Below are 17,837 nucleotides of genomic sequence, written 5' to 3'. Positions count from 1 at the left end.
TTCTCTACTTATTCATCCTTTAAGGCCTTTACTCTTGAATTGCCTTGGGGCACTCTAGAAAAATTACAGCTTCACTGCTCTAGCTAATATGTCAGAGAAGGAGACATGATTATTTCCTGTAGAAACTGGACTGTAAGTATAAAATATAAGAAAGGCTGGAGTGGATCTGGGGTTTGCCATCACTATTATCTTTGGGTAACATACTGTTTATTAAATTTCCAAGGTGTGTGTGTGTGTGTGTGTGTGTGTGTGTGTGTGTGTGTTTGTGTGACAGAGAGAGAGAGAGAGAGAGAGAGAGAGAGAGAGAGAAAATCATTTTCATCACTACTGGGGACGTCACAAAGGCCTGAGAGGATGCAGGAATTAGTCTTGTGAGAAATATAGTTGTTGTATTTTTAAGTCATTTAAAGGATATTTATATAGAGTAGTCCTGGCATTGGATTCCCATAGGTCTTCCCTTTCTGCCACTAATGTACCTAGAAAGATCTTATCACATTTCTAATATTAGCTCTGACCTCAGCACCTAAAGATTATTCTGTCTCTTTGATTGATTGTTTACCTTTTGGAGATGGTGGGTACAGGAAGTAATTGGAATTATTGCCTGGAATTTGAAGTTGGGGAAGATTTCAAAAGTTAACTTAATCATATTTTAATTCTGTAGCCTTAGGAAAATTCTTTCTGGGACTGTTTCTTCATTGATAAAATGAGGGTAATAATTCCTTCTGTATAGAGCTGCTGTGAGGATTAAATGGAATAATTTATGTAAAGCTCTTAGCACAAAGTTTGGGGTGTTATTACAAATGAAATAAGTTCAAATTATTATTATTAGTGGCATTGAAGATGTATTGCTAATTTCCAAATAATAGTACAACAAATATTTTAGTTGTAATTGATGCTTTGTTTTGGTTCTGTCCTTCACATTACAGTCTATAAAGATAGTTTTAGTTTTAGAGTCACTTTTTCAAGGCAACAGATATCCAGGTATTCTATGTTCAGAGGACCCCATGGCATTTGGCACTGAAAAGACCCCACAGCAAGAGTCTCTGAAGTTAGAGCCAGACTACAGCCCTGTTGCCAATTGCTCTCTTCTCTTCTCTACCATTTTCCCCCTTGTGACAGGTATGCTGACACAACACAAGCTCATCCTAAGACTAAGTTTAGGATTTCAGGGGTGGAACTGCCAGAAAAGAGTTCTGACTAGTTTGTCACTGTCCATCCACATAGGATGCCATTCCAGTAATAAACCCAATCTGCATCTCTGCTGTGCAGGCAGATGGCAATTGATTGTTTTTACTAAAAATTACAGTCAGAATTGTTCTCTAAAGATACTGCTGCTGAGCATATGGCCGCAGCCTAAACAGTTAAGATTAGAGGCTGTCCACAGGCTCCAAGGATATTGGTGAAGAGTTCCTAGAAGCAGCCTGACTCTATCTCCAAGTGTGTGTTGATGACAGTGATGAGCTTTGCAGAGAACAGACAGTTATCTCTCGTTTGGATTAATGCCTATGCCCCTCTGAGAGGGGGGGGTCAGGGTAATTCTGAGTTGGTTGGTGATTAAGATGTTTGCCCTTCAGCTTCTGTTGTAGGTTGTAGAAATTACAGGTGATTTTCCCATCCCAAGGAAATGTTTTCTTTAATTATAAAAATAGCACATGATTGTTGTAAAAAATTTATAAATACAGCACTTGAAAGAAAAAGATAAATCTCCCTCACCTCTCCCTACACACACATACATGCACACACACAATCCTGTCAGGACAATCACACTTTGACTTTGGATTTTTTTTCCTTCTAGGCTTTTATGTTTTGTTTTGTTTTGTTTTGTTTTTTTCCTGTAACCAGATGTTTGTGGCAGACGCATTTTGTTGCCCACTCAATAGCTATTAGCCTTCCATTTTTGCTATTAGAACCCAAAAATTATTTGAGGGACACTATGCTTGGTCTTAAGTGGTGAATCATAATTGTGTTAGATTTATGCCACTTCTGACAATTCTTTTCCACTTTGCGAATGATTGAAGGGCAAGCCTGTGTCTTGGGACCTGGAAATATATGAGGATGTTTCCTGGATGCAGGGTTAGGGAAAGATGTTAATCTCTCATTAAAAATAGAATCAAACAGGGGGTGCCTGGGTGGCTCAGTCAGTTAAGCATTTGCCTTTGGCTCAGGTCATGATCCCAAGGTCCTGGGATTGAGCCACAAGTCAAGCTCCCTGCCTGGTGGAGAGCCTGCTTCTCTCTCTCCCTCTGCTGCTCCCCCTGCTTGTGCTTGTTCTCTCTCTCTCTCTCTCTCTCTCTCTCCATCAAATAAATAAATAAAATCTTAAAAAAATAGAATCAAGCAAAGTGAGTTTAAATGTTGACTTTTAAAGACATTCTGTCTGGAGGATTAACAGCCACTTGTGTCCATAAAGCTACATGCCTTGGGAAGCAAGTCAATATCCTGAGAATGATGGAGTGCAGGGTTGAAAGGAGCCAGCTCTTTGATGCTGCTGCTGTGGAGCTGGCTAACCAACCCAGCATCTTGTGAATAAACAATGAATGTCAAAATGGTGCAAACCAGTGTTACTTTTTGTTGTTGGGGCTTGCTGTTGAATACATACTCTCTGATCATAGTTCTTTTGAAAAACCATTCTGAATAAAGTATCAGCTGTGAGACTGAAGGAAAGACTTGCTATTGGAAGTAGGGGAACAGCTAGGATCTTCTGGATCAAGGAGGTGTTCTAATCGATGCTTTAGACATTACCTCTTGATTGTTATTCTAGTGAAGCAAAACACAGTGGAGCTGAGACTGCTCTTTCCTCATGTACCTATGTGTTTTTGGAACACAGATTCTTCATAAATTATTTGCATTACTGGCCTGCTTAGAATATATTTTGCAAAGTGTTTGAAGGTTGGCAAATGTGATGGTAGAAATTAGGCTGGCCACATTCCATTCTGGATTCAGTGAATTGCCATTTGTCTGCTCCTGGAAATGGTAGCACATAGTTCATCTGCTTTTGAACAGGTGTTATAACATCCTGTTAGGAATGTTGCTCTGGCTACTGGTCAAGCCTAATCTGATTCTATATGATATGAGAAAAGTTAAGATAGAAAAATGATGGCCTTTTTCTCTGTAGAAAAATGAAAGAGTGGAAAATGTTCTACTAAAATGAGAATATGATAACCTATAGCATTCTGAACAGCCATGTGTTGGGGCTGACTCTAGCTCTAGAATAATAATAGTTACTATTTCAGTTATAGAATTCCTATTATTTTACATTTATCTCTTTCAATTTAATCCTTATAGGTTAAAGTCTCCAGTTGGTTTGTAGGAAGAGTATTGGTGCTTCCCACTTAAACATGAGAAGAGGCCTCAAGTAGAATCTGTTTTACTTAATATTTCTTCCCTATCATTCTCTCCTGTACTTCCTTAGGTATTCATAAGTCCCCAGGATTTCTCCTGGTTGACTATGTGACCAATTCAATTCTATTCATCTGATATATTGATTCTGAAAAGAGTTAGAAATCAATGTGGAGAAATGAAACCTGATTCATATTATACACAAAAAGCCAATTTCCAAGCAGATTATATGCCTCAATATGAAAAAGAAATATATGGGAGAATATCTTCATGGATTTGGTTTGGAAAGATTTTTGAAGAGGAAATGAAACGCAGGAAATATAAAGGAAATGATTATTAAATTGGACTATACAAATATTAAGAACATATTTCTCAAAAACACCATTAAGAGAATATGATGGACATTCTAATCTGTCATTTAGATTCCTCTTCAATGAAGAACTTACTGCCTCACCTGCTGGGAGTGTTGGGAGCTGTAAGCAGACAACTGCTTACAGCTTGTTCAGGAATTGTCTCAGCCATGGAGATCTTCCTTGCCCAAGACCACACCTCTTTCTGGGATGGTACATAGTGAATGATGGATGTATGAGTATGAAGGTCTGGCTGTTTTCACAAAAGCTGTGACAACTCTAAAAGGTCATTCTCATTCTAAAACTTTCTGTAAATTCAACTGAAACTCTCATTGGTCCTTTATCACAGATTGACTTCTCTGCCCAACCCTGATTCTGGCTTTTCCCTTCTGTTGTTATTGAGCCATTCAATGGGGGAACTCCTTAATGAATATTCTTCAGGCTAAACTTTGTTTGAGTCTGCCTGGGTAACCCAACCTGTTGCAGAGAATAGAAAGAAAAAGCACAGGGTCGGAGAGAATACTTACAATTTATGTAACTTAAAAGAGATCATAAGCAAAATTTATAAAGAAATTCTAAAAGTCATTAAGAAAGATAAAGAATCCAATATAAAAATGGGCAATAGATTTGAACAGTTTGTTCACAAAACAGGATATCCAAAATGACCAATAAATCTGAGAAAAGGCATTCAACCTTATTAGCAATGAGAGAAATACAAATTAAAAAAACACAGTGAGATACTACTACTCATACTCACCAGAATGCATAACATTTGAAAAGACTGTCAATAGGAAGTATTTGTAAGGAGCAATAGGAACTCTCATACTCTACTGTTGCTAAAGTTATCATAATCACTTTGGAAATTGACACAACAGATTGGGATTATCTACTAAAGTTTATATGTATACACAATGATCAGCAATTCTACTCCTAGATATATGCCCAGGAGAAATATGTTCATTTGTTTAGAAGTCAAGATAATGGTTATCTTTGGAGTATAGTAATAGGAAAGAGTCATAAGCGACAATTGAGATGCTAATAATATTTATGTGGTAATTCATTGAGGTGTACATTTATGTTTTCTGTACTTTGCTGTATATGTGTTAAATTTCACAATTAAAAAAGGAAAAAATAATTTGCTTTGAAACCAAAAAATGAACTCTAATAAGACTTAAAATTGGAGTTGTAGGAAAATTTCCTTCCCTACTATAGCAAGAGCGAATCAAAGAAGTAATGAGGACTATTGGGGGCTCAAGCAGAATGTCCAGAATGTTGTCAGTATTGGAGAAGAAGTACAGCTAAAAACATGTGATGATATCAAGACAAGATCTTTATTTTCTAGAGTTACATCAACTTCATACCACAGCATTAAATTACAACAGGTTTCAGCATTTCGAATGATATGGTAGTGGAAAGAGACCTGTTTCTGTCACTGTTTCCATGGATAGGTTATTTAACCCCTGAATCTTTGTATTCTTCTTGTAAAAATGTTAATAAGACTGGGATGCCTGGGTGGCTCAGTGGTTGAGTGTCTACCCTTGGCTCAGGGCATGTTCTTGGAGTTCCAGAATCGAGTCCCACATTGGGCTCCTTGTGTGGAGCTGCTTCTCTCTCTGCCTCATTCTCTCTGTGTCTCTCATGAATAATAAATAAAATCTTAAAAAAAAAAGTTAATAAGACCAATCTCATGGTGTTATTGTAAAGAATTAAGAAAATAAGGTATAATAAGTGTCTGTACATCATAGATACTCAACAATAATAGTTACTTTGTCACAACACTTCTTTCAAAGTTGCATTATTGGTCTACTGTGTTGGGCATTGAGATTGACAGTCCAACGTTCCCTTCCGTCTGCTTCCTTCCTTCCATGTAGCAATGATGTAGCTTTAGAAGTACATTCTGGTTCTGGGGTTGAATTCTGATTAGTCTGAGATATTCATGGCAGTCTCAGATTCCTTGCTAGTGATTGGTTCAAGAACCAAGGCTAAACTTTCCTGGAGAACTCTTTTCTTAGGACTGTGAGAAATACAGTATGAGAATGAAGATGATCCACCACAGATAGCATTCTTGAGAAAATTGTAGGGAAACAAAGGTAATTAAAAAAAAAAGATTTTTATTTATTTGAGGGACAGAGAAAGAGCACAGGAGCAGAGGGAGGGGCAGAGAGAGAAGCAGACCCCCACTGAGCAGGGAGCCCAATGCAAGGCCCTATCCCAGGACCCTGAGATCATGACCTGAGCTGAAGGCAGACACCTAACTGACTGAGCCACCCAAGTGCCCCTAAAGGTTAAGTCCTATTCATAACACACCTGCAGTAGTCCCCTCTACTACTCAACTTCTAGTTATATTAACAAATAAAATTTTATATTTCTTAAAGCCTATATGAGTTGATGAGTTGATCATATAGGCTTTAAGATCATACTAATTATGGTCAAAATTGTTAGATCTTCTCTATATGAAATGTTTTTTTGTGTCCTGTATCTTTATAGTTGATTTGGGAATTTAAATAGAATACAGTATAATTATCTTGGGAGTTATATGCCTATTAAATACCACTTGATTGAAGTCAGGCTATTCTGATCTGTTTTTTTTTTTTTTAAAGATTTATTTATTTATTCATGAGAGACACAGAGAGGGAGGCAGAGACATAGGCAGAGGGAGAAGCAGGCTCTCTATGGGGAGCCCCATATGGGACTCAATCCCAGGACCCCAGGAACATGACCTGAGCTAAAGGCAGACGTTTAACCACTGAGCCACCCAGGTGCCCCTGTTCTGATTTGTTTGAAGTCTCTTTTCTAGCACTTATATTAACAATATCTCTTCACAAAATCCCAAGTTTGATTAAAAAAAAAATCCCTGGTTGTGGCTTTGGCCGTACCAACATGAAATAAGTAAGATCTGGCTCCCTTCTTCGTTTGTAGTAACTTCTCATTCAGTGTCTCTTTATCTCTATCACTCCTTTGTCTCTTGTCTCATTATGTGTCTCCCTCTGTTTTTGCAACTCTGTCTGTTGTCTTTCCTGGTCTCTTTTTGCCTTGTTGCCAGCTCAGGGAAACTGCTTTTCTTGCCCAGAAGGATTAATAATTGCTGGAATAGTAAGTGACTGATGTGTCTTTCTGACTATTCTCTTTTCTAACCTAAAGGGTTGTAGTAGCAATTATGTGAAATAATATACAAAGTGCCAGGAACGTGGCAGGCACTAAATTAAAGGAGTTACTCTTTTCTCTTGAATTCTCTTCTGGATAGCCAAAAAGAATGTGCCATGTTGTCTCTACACTTTGAATAACTTGTCATTCTAAAGTGTGGAGGATCTGTGACTGAGTATATCTGGTATTTCATGTCTTGGCTGTCGTGAACTCTTCAGAGGCCTTGGTTGCCCCTCTTAAAGGTGTGTCTCTTTTCCACTAATGAACATATATTTATTTTTTCTTGTGAAGTTTACAGGAGAACAGTGGAATAGATGGAATGTAGTCTTGGGAGCAAAATACTCATAGGTTGCCTTTGAGTCGTTTGTGGAGTATTGCCACAAAAATCTTCAGTTTTCCTGCTATTTATCTTGCCCTCAAAGTTCTCTCTCCACCATGGGCTTTAATACCTAGGCCCTGGATTTTACTAAAAGAATTTGTCTTCTTGACTTAGAAATCTTTTTTAACCCATCTTTGCAATCTGTTTCTTTTAGAAACAGTAGATCCTCTACTTATGAATTCTAGTCAGAATTTGAATGCTAACTAGTCATGATTTCCATCCAGTCAAATCTTGGGAATACTTAAAATATTTTTAGTCTTACATGAAGTATCAAATATATTTGATAGATGTAATCTCTTAGTCTTTGCAGTGGTAAATAGGACAATTCAATTAATATGTCTGTATGTGTCTAATTATATTTATATAAATATGTATACATATATACATTTATATGCATATAATTATGTATATCTCCTACCATGTGCTAGTGCTAGGTCCTGGGCCACAACTGTGAATAACAGAAACCTAGTCTTTCATCCTTATGTCACCTCCTGTATACTGGGTTGAATAGTGTCCCTCCACCTCCTCAAAATCTGGAATCTGGAATCTGGAAGTGTGGCCTTATTTTGAAATAGGGTCATTGCAGATGTAATTGAGTTAAGATGAGGTCACACTAGATTGGGGTAGGTTTTAAAACCAGTATTATAGGTGTCCTGATGAGAAGAGGGAAATTTAGACTCACATAAACACACAAGGGGGAAAGCCAAGCCAGGGAAGATGGTCATATGAAATCTGAGGCAGAAAGGCAGAAATCAGTTACCCCTCCACAAGTCAAGGGATGCCAAAGATTGTCAGCAGCCACCAGAAGCTAGGAGGGCAACAGGGAACAGATCCTCCTTTAAGTCCTCCTGTAGAAACCAACCACAATGACATCTTGATTTCAGACTTCTAGTCTCCAAAATTCTATATTCCTATTATTATAAATCTATCCAGTTTGTGGTTATTTGTTACAGCAGTCCCTAGGAAACTAATTAAATATAGAATCCTTCCTAAGCTTCCCCCCCTCCAATTTTTCTTCTTGTTTTTACGGGAGGAGGTCTCTTCTCCACGGTATCCCTCTCTATGGTATCACCTAAGCATTTATCTTCACTTCTCTTGGCCATTTGTTTTAAATCTTCAGGATTATGATTGTAATCATTTTTTCTTGTTTTTCATGGGATGTGTCCTTTGCCTGCCAGTAGATCACAGTCTGGAAACCTGTTTTTTGATGCCATCTATTTAATCAACAACAACCATTTCCATATCTTGCATCCCCAACCTAAAGTATGACCTTCAAGAGGAAGAAAAAATGTATTTTATCCTTCCCATCATTCAGTGATGTCCTCATTGCATGTGTTCTCTTGACAAATGTTGTCCCATTAAGTATTTACTTCAGTTTGACTTATTCCCTCTGTGTTACTTTTGTCCTTCTGAAGACAATGTATGTGCACTGAGGGTGGGAAATATTGTTTTCTCATTTTCTTTCTCCTTTTTTCCTCTTTCAGAAGCTTGAGCATTGAGATGAGCACAAAGCCAGCATTTAATACTTGGGTGACTGATTTTCTTTGACTCTTACTTTTTCCCAGGGAAGTTTTGGGCCAAAGACAAATATTCTAAAGTTGCTGGTGTCAGTGTACCAAGTTTCACTCTTGGTAAAAAATGCCACAATACAAATTTTTGTATGTGCCCTAGAAGGTGGGGCCAAGTTCCAGACATGCCCATTCAACTACTGTCTTGCATACATATTTGAGGTTCCATAATGCCATCTTACAATATTCCTTCCACCATTATAAGCATTCATTCTTGAGAATGGTCTTATTAGAAGCTTGGAGGAAGTCTTACAAAAAGTAATCACATGAACACATATTCTTTTCCACACTCACATTCTCTACTTCCATCAGACTTTTTAAACCATGGAATTAATACAAGTCATATATTCAGATTGAAGATTTTCCTATCTGTTTCAGACATACCAATCTATGGATTTCTATTTAGCAGTTATTTCAGAGCTTTTACTTGTGTCCAGGCTGAAGTCTAAGTATCCAGAGACTCTTTTATACATCAATCTGAACAAAGACCAGCCATTACAAAGAATTGTGTTTATCTCCTTTGGAAGGCTGCTGGCTCTACTTACAGTCAATGACTCCCTAGTGCATTTGTTGACCAGTGGCTATGAAACTCTGTCATTTTCCCTCCTTATCTCCCTAAAAATACCCTTAAATTGTACTTGTACACCATGCAATACTAAAAAATCATCATTTGTTTATTCAAGTGTTGATCTAGCACAGTATTTGTGATGTGTTCATTTGGTTAGTATTTTATGTTGTAGACTAAAGGATCTTTGAGGATAGACACGGCATTTGTTTTATCTGGCTTGAACTATGTCTCTCCCCTGGACAATTTTAATTGAGGGTGATCTACCTCTTCCAGATACACTCTTGACATTGGTCCACAAAGAAGGTAATTCATTTTTTTTGTAATCGATTTTTAAATAGACAGCACTATATATATATATATTATATATATATATATATTTCATTTTCTCAAGACTGTATAAAAATGGATGACAGTTATAAAGGATGATTTGGGAATCTGAGGTATAGGTATAAGAGGTTAATGAGAGATAAGGTTGAAATATTGGATTGGCACTTAGTGAGAGGTCTTGATCCCTATGTGTGTGACTTTAGACATCATGGCATAGGGAACATGTTCAAGGTCTTTGAAGAACGTGACATAACTGGAGTGATTATCTTTGAATACGTCAGTCATGTATCCAAGTGTGGACTGGAATGGAGAAGGCTAAGTGTGCAGGTACAAGGCAATGATGTCTTACTGCCCTAGACACTTCTCTGAATTGCAGAGCTGAGCAAACATGACCAGCAGTTATATTGTTGCAGACCTTTCCTCTTAAGGATTCTTGTTATTATGCCAGGACTGAGAAATAATTATCTAATTGCCTACAAACTGAAACCTAAAACTGTTGGGTTTCCATTTACCTATGGAAAATCAGAGAGCTAAAGGTGATGAATTGAGAATAAGCTGCTGGGTGAACCAGAGAACATGACTGGGAATTCTACTGAGCAGTGATTAGGCTTCTGTGCTATACATCCTGCATGCCTATTTCTGTCTCTACCTACACCTCCAGAGGTCTTATATATACATTTAATAACTAGGGCTTCACATAACCAAAGATTCACAGATGGGAGACTTCAAAAGGGAGGATACACCAAAGAATGGGCATTTAATGATACATGAACAAGTGAAGAAAGGGGAGAGGTCTTATTTTCCCAAGTTTGTGAGATTATCTACAAATGCAGGAATGGCCTGAATAAATAGACCAGGGTGAGTTGAACATGTAAATGTTGACTTTTGGAATGCCTGGATGGCTAAGAGGTTGAGCATCTGCCTTTGGCTCAGGTCATGATCCCAGAGTCCTGGGATCAAGTCCCACATCGGGCTCCCTGCATGGAGCCTGCTTCTCCCTCTGCCTATGTCTCTGCCTTTCTGTTTGTGTCATTCATGAATAAATAAATGAAATCTTTTTTAAAAATGTTGATTTTAACTGAGCTTCATGCTCTTAGAAAGTAGTGTTGGGTAAGAGATTCTCCCCATTTGCTTGTGACTAGGGAAAGAGTTTTTGCAGAGAGCTTCTCTTCCTTATAGGACTTAGATAAGACTCACATATGCTCCTCTTGATTACCTATGACAAGGTCAGACACAGATCCTCCAAATTACCATTCTTTGGTAATAAATGATTAGTGGAGTAGTTTGTACCTACTGCCGGACTATGTAGTGGGAAGAGCATCTTTTAGCCTAAATACATCTGGATTCAAGTGTTAATAATTACTGATGCTGGCCAAATAATTTAACCCCATAGTCATCAAGCTGACTCAACTATAAAATGGGCGTAATAGTAACTACCTTCCTGTGCTTTTGTGAAGATGAAAGAAAACAAAATGTATGCATCACAGTGCCTGCAACATAGTAGGTGCTCAGTAAATAGTAGTAGCTATTACTAATACTGAGGCATCAGTATTAATACATCCTGATAGGTACATAAAGGAAATCTCCATCTTGACAGAATTTACTTCAAAAAAGAAAAGAAAACTAGCTACCTCGATTTGACTCAACTTAGTTAAGCTTTTCTCCTTCCCCAGGCCCTTGAACTCTTATCCACTGTCAGCCTGAGCCAGCTTAGAGGCTCCTCCTTATAGCCCTGAGCATTGACTGCAGGGAAAATACTCCCTGATTAGCGATCCAGCCCTTCATCCCAGTTACCCACATCCAATTCTCTCTAGCCTTGTACACTCCTCTTTATAAAACAATAGCCTTTTTTTTCTGCTTGGCTTTTGAGATCCTTGCAGAATCTCATGGTCAGAACTTTCTGTTACTATAGTCTCTCTGTTTTAAGAATGCCTTCCTTTCCTCTTGCAATCATCCTTTCAAATAAAGCCTCTCTTTAGCTGAATCCAGCTTTTTTTTTTTTTTTTAAATTTGAAAAGTGGAATATGGAGAAAGAAACTCTTGAGAGGAGCCTTGTAAGAGGCTTCTGCTGATAATCTTGTTCCCCCACCGTTCTTGGAAATTCTAACAAAAAGAAGAGATAGCACAGTGATCACTGGATTGAACAACCAATTGTTTTCATAGAATCTTCCAACTAGAACGAATCTTAGGGATTAGCCTCAATTTGCAAATAAAGAAGCCATATCCCCATGTATTAATTTTCTATAGTCATGTAACAAGCCACTCAAAACTTAGTAGCGTAACATAATAATAATAACCATTTATTTAGCTAAGGATCTGCTGGTTGGTTATCTAGGCTGGATCCAACTTTTCTGGGCTGGGTTTATTTGTGGGTCTGTGGTCAGCCACCATGACAGCTGGGGCCTGGCTGGCTTTGGAGAGCCTTAGCTGAGACCACTCAGCTCTATTCTACATCGTGTTTCCTTGCCTGGCAGGCTAGCCTGGGCTTGTTCACAGGGGGGCTGGGCAGGGTTCTAAGAGACTGAGTAGAAGTATTTGAAAAGTGTGCAAGGCCTCTTGAGCCTTAGATTCTGAACTGGCTTGACATTGTTTCCAAAGCATTCTATCGATCAAGACAAGTCACAAGGCTGGCCCATGTGCAGGAGGTGGAGAAACATTTCATGACTTGATGGGAGGCACACAGGAATTATGGCCATTTTCACAATCTATAAAATCCCACGAGGTGAAACAGTTTGCCCAAATTGAGTTTACCTAGCCAATGGCCAAGATGGCGCTGAAAGAAATGGTATGTGTCTTAGTTCAGTACCTTTTGCAAGTCTCAGATTTGTGGTTTCCAGATGACACTATTCTGATTAGGGCCTCTTGAACTAGAAGAAAGAGGAAGAGCATCTTTTTTCAAAGGATTTACCATGGACAGCACATGGGAAGAGGGAGACAGACAGAGCATGATTATTCAGGTGGTACCTGCACAGGGGTGACTGGCTGTGAAGGGGAGTGGGAGCTATCACTCAGTTGGTGCTCTGCCGCAAAGCCACATGCTTTTGCACGGGGATTTTTTTGCTTGAAGAAAGGATTTCCAGTTTCTCCAAAGACACTGTTACTCAGGGAGCCTGAGGGAATGCCTATTTCTAAACCTCTCAAAGTTCCCTGTGTGCTGACTTTGGCTTTGGACATACTGAGCTCAGTATCACTGAGAAGCTGGATATGTAACTGTCTGGCGGTCTTCTCCCAAATAGACCATTTGAATGGACAGACCAGAGATGTTAACATTTGGAAGTAACTGATGATAATAGGCAAATCCAATTTTGCGGGGGAAGATGGCGGCGGCCGTTCCACAGCGGGCCTGGACCGTGGAGCAGCTGCGCAGCGAACAACTACCCAAGAAGGACATTATCAAGTTTCTACAGGACCACGGTTCAGATTCGTTTCTTGCAGAACATAAGTTATTAGGAAACATTAAAAATGTGGCCAAGACAGCTAACAAGGACCATTTGGTTACAGCCTACAACCATCTTTTTGAAAGTAAGCGTTTCAAAGGTACTGAAAGTATAAGTAAGGTGTCTGAGCAGGTGAAAAATGTGAAGCTTAATGAAGATAAACCCAAAGAAACCAAGTGTGAAGAGACTCTGGATGAGGGTCCACCAAAATATACAAAATCTGTCCTTAAAAAAGGAGATAAAACCAACTTTCCCAAAAAGGGAGATGTTGTTCACTGCTGGTATACAGGAACACTACAGGATGGGACTGTTTTTGATACTAATATTCAAACCAGTTCAAAGAAGAAGAAAAATGCCAAGCCTTTAAGTTTTAAGGTTGGAATAGGCAAAGTTATCCGAGGATGGGATGAAGCACTCTTAACTATGAGTAAAGGAGAAAAGGCTCGACTAGAGATTGAACCAGAATGGGCTTATGGAAAGAAAGGACAGCCTGATGCCAAAATTCCACCAAATGCAAAACTCATTTTTGAAGTGGAATTAGTGGATATTGATTGAAATAGCAATGCTTCAGATATAAAGACATTAGCAACAATAAAACATGGCCTTGAAGAAACTTATGTAACTAGAGCTGGTTACTATTGTAAGGGGAGAGTCAACTGGAAAATTCAAGAACTCAGATATTGTTTACCCAATCCCCAACTTTTAATATATGTAATCCATCATAATTCCTTAAAGTTTGAGATATTTTACTACAGCTGTGTAAAATATTAGTTAAGGTGAAGTGACTTTCCTTTTACCTCATGTTGTAAACTAAAAGGCTCAATAAAAACGTATTCAGTGTCTTGAAAAAAAAAAAAAAAAAAAAAAAAAGAAAGCCTATAAAGGAATTTCAGGAACAGGAAAGGTCCTACTTAGTGTTTTTGGTTCATCCTACACTTGGCTTCCTGTTCCTTTTAGCACTTTCCTCCAGCCTCAAACCTCTCTAGAAATAGCAATTCTGTAGGTGTTGTCGACCACATTGGTTGTGTGCTTTGTCTCAGTCACCTCCCTAGCAACTTGTTCCTTCTGTTCACTGATTTCTGTGGGCTGTTGTACTTGAATTTCCTCTCTGCACGTGGTTTCTTACCCTATGAAATCTGATCTCTTTACTTCTAAGACTCCGAAGAAAAATGATTTCTTTGCAGGAGATTGATGGTAAGAATAAAGTGAGTGATGTCCTCTCAAATTGGAAGAACTTCTTTAAAAGAAAAAACATCCATAAGTGTTTTCAGGCAATTGGTGCTGTGCTACCGGAATCTGTTCTATGTGACATTCACCCCATGAGGCAGCCCCTGACAACTGTATCCTGTAGTTAATTGAGTTTCGGAGACATTCCAGTTTTGTATTCCTCTCTTAGGGGTCATAAGTACATTGGCATGTTAGAGGAAGGTCCTCTAGAAACAAATTCATTTAACATTTTTAAAGAATGTCTCCAAATGTCTTTGCTTATGAAGACCTTTATTCTCTTAAACTAGCATCTGGTAGATCTGGTATTCTGTCGTGTACACTGGGAAATGTTGCTCAACCTTGCACACTAACATGAAGTTAACAGAAATTAGGTAAAGTTAAGGACCATGTGGCTTGAATTCTGACCACAGCTCACTGCTAGCCATCTTTGTGACTTAGGGGGCACCAATCAATCAGTCCCTCCTAACTTCAGCTTTACCTTCTTCTTTTTTTTTTAAAGGAAGTTTTTCTTTTTTCTTTTTTAAAAGATTTTATTTATTTATTCATGAGAGGCACAGAGAGAGAGAGAGAGAGAGAGAGGCAGAGACACAGACAGAGGGAGAAGCCGGCTTCTTGCAAGGAGCCCAATGAGGGACTCAATCCCTGGACCAGGATCATGCCCTGAGCCAAAGGCAAATGCTCAACTGCTGAGCCACCCAGGAGAGGGTTCCCTGATCACTCTTGGCTTCTGTGGCCTCTCATATTTCTGAAGTTCTCATGCATTCACTGTGCTACTAATCTTGCCTTTGTCTTTCTCACAGAGACCTGTTGCATCCCCTGGCTTTAATCTGGCCCCTCTCTCATGGAGGTTTTTGCAGAATTCTGAGTGGACCCTTGCTTCTGTTGTAGAACTTTGACCCCACCTTCTCTCTGGCACTGGAGGGATTATTCTAAAACACAAACTCAGGTATGTAACTCTCTGACTTTAACAATCTTTGATAAATTCTTATTGCCTGCAAGAAAAATTCAAACTTGTTATTCTGTTCTACAAAGCACACACCAAACCGGCCCCAATTGAACTTACCTGCTTTATTTCTTACTACTCTTGACCAAACACCTGATAGTCTACCTATCCTGGACTCTGTGTTTCTTACTACTCTTGACCAAACACCTGATAGTCTACCTATCCTGGACTCTGTGTTGTTTTCTGAATATGATAAGCATTCAAACATGAGACTCTCCACTTAGAATCTCCTTATCATCCTTCAAGGTCAGTCTTCTTGGTCGGTCAATATTATTCCCCTGAACAGCATGCTCCCTATTTCATGTTCATATAATCCTTTGTATTTACCCATATAATATTGCACTAATCACACCACATTATAGATGGACATGGGTCTGCATTTATAATATATTATGAGCTCATTGATTGCAAAGTCTGTGTCATAGGTTTAATGGCATCTCAGTCCATAGCATAGCATCAACCATATTGAAAGTATTCAGTAAGTTTGTGTGAGCAGATTGAAAGTGAACCAGCCCCTTCGAACTTATGATGATCTAGTCAAGGGGTTGGCATATATATGGCTCTGCCTCTCTGACAGTCTCCCTTTTCAAACTCATGGTAGTCATTGCTAATCAAAAATGGCACTTTTCCCACTGAACCCAGGTGTATTTTAGAAGCCATATCATCACAGTGCTCTAGGAAGTCACTATTGATTGGTTAGAGTCAGCACTTCACTTGAAATCTATTTTCCATCCTTGACATATTTGAACTGTCTTATAGATGAGAAAAGAGACTTAATGAGTTGTCCAAGAGGTCACACAGCAAATAAATATCAAACTTGAATTCAGTTTTCTTTATTACTGCCCTAGCATTCTTCCCACTATATTGAGATGACCACTTTGTGAATTTTTATTTTATCCCTGTATTTCTTGGGCTCTTTAATAGATTTGAAATTGAGGGAGGGATCTAAAAATTTTGCATTTTGGTTCCTCTTGTTGTCTTGGACATTGTGGGAGCTCAGTGTATATTTGCAGGAGTTCTGAGTGAAGAGATGAGCCTTTACTATGCTTCTTGGATCTGCCACTCCACTTTGCAACATTGGCTTTGGCATCACAATGACTCTGCACTTATGAAATTGCCAGACTTTTTGTGAACAGTACATTTACAATCATGGTTTCACCCAGTACCCCCACCCCAAACTCAGGAGGCTATAGTAACACCTTAGTCGTCACAGCAGGGAAAAAAATAAAACACATTTGTAAATCATGCAACACATCAAGCACACTCAGTCTTCCCTTCCCCATATGGGACTTGTGAACATACATTTAAATAGACAAAAAACTAATCTTTACCCTTTATATCCCTTTTTTTGTGTGTGTTTAGAATCAATGATAGATTTTCTTTTTCCTACAGCAGCTGCTTACACATAGCTGTGAGTCAGGAAAGCGCTGGGAAGTGTGATTATCTGAGGGGTGCTAATGTGGCTCTCTGCTTCAAATTATTCATTTTCCCTTCTCTTGCCCTGACTGTGACATATCAACACGCAGAAAATTCCAACCCTGGAGTCATTTTGCAGGTCAATGCATGTTTTCAGAAGGCAACTACTAAAATACCACAAATGCCCATGAACATTTCAGTATGGAAATACTTGAACCAGCCAATTTTCCTTAGAAGGCTAAGAGTATGGGTCCCTAGGTAGAGAAGTTGTTCAAGTTTTTCAAGACTTGTTCAAGAATTTAAGAGTAGGAAAGTCTAAAGCATGTGTGTATCCTGTGTATAGATTTTCAAAACACTCATAAAACTGCACATGGGCACTGGGTACCTATAATAATAGGGTGTTGAATGGGGCACCCCCAACACAGATGCAGAGATGGAGAAAAGTATTTTTAAAAAAAGCTTGGTCTCAGGGTGTCTGGATGGCACAGTCTGTTAAGTATCTGACTCTTGGTTTTGGATCAGGTTGTGATTTCAGGGTTGTGAGATCCACTCCTGCGTCAGGCTCACTGTGGAGTCAGCTTGAGATTCTCTCTCTCCCTCTGCCTCTCTTACTTGTGCTCTGTCTCTTTCTCTGTCTCTATTTCTCAAATCTATCTATCTATCTATCTATCTATCTATCTATCTATCTATCATCTATCAATCATCTATCATCTATCTATCTATCTCTCTATCTTGGGGGGCGGGCAGGTAAAGCTTGGTCTCAAATTTAGCTCATAGATTTGATGATCAAATGGCCAGTAATTTGGGGAGTCCTGCCATTCTTTGGGTGATATACTTTTTACCATTTTTGTTTGGATTTATACAGAATCTTCTACCACTGACAGTTTGGCTCATTTGTCTCTCACTGGAAAGATTGCAAGTGCTATTTGTTGGTTTGCTGCCTTCTGGAACCCCCAGCGGTTCCACTCTACACTACCTCCAGGGTTATCATTCTAAAATACAGACCTGATCAGCATCCACTTTTCAATCTTGATCTTTCTGTTCCCTCCTCCTGGTGTGTTTGCCCACCTACTTTGCCC

At 38.8% G+C, this 17,837-nt stretch overlaps 1 protein-coding gene across 1 annotated transcript; it reads left to right on the top strand.

Moving 5' to 3' along the window:
* The first annotated feature begins 12,988 nt into the window (after positions 1 to 12,988).
* LOC121500040 (peptidyl-prolyl cis-trans isomerase FKBP3) lies at positions 12,989 to 13,954 on the top strand. Its single transcript, XM_041771449.1, has one exon. The coding sequence runs from the start codon at positions 12,993 to 12,995 to the stop codon at positions 13,665 to 13,667; it is 675 nt and encodes a 224-aa protein (XP_041627383.1). The 5' UTR covers positions 12,989 to 12,992; the 3' UTR covers positions 13,668 to 13,954.
* The last annotated feature ends 3,883 nt before the right edge of the window (positions 13,955 to 17,837 follow it).

The sequence above is a fragment of the Vulpes lagopus genome, chromosome 10 (genome assembly GCF_018345385.1).
Source record: "Vulpes lagopus strain Blue_001 chromosome 10, ASM1834538v1, whole genome shotgun sequence".
Lineage (NCBI taxonomy): Eukaryota > Metazoa > Chordata > Mammalia > Carnivora > Canidae > Vulpes > Vulpes lagopus.
This window is presented reverse-complemented; position numbering and strand designations above follow the sequence as displayed.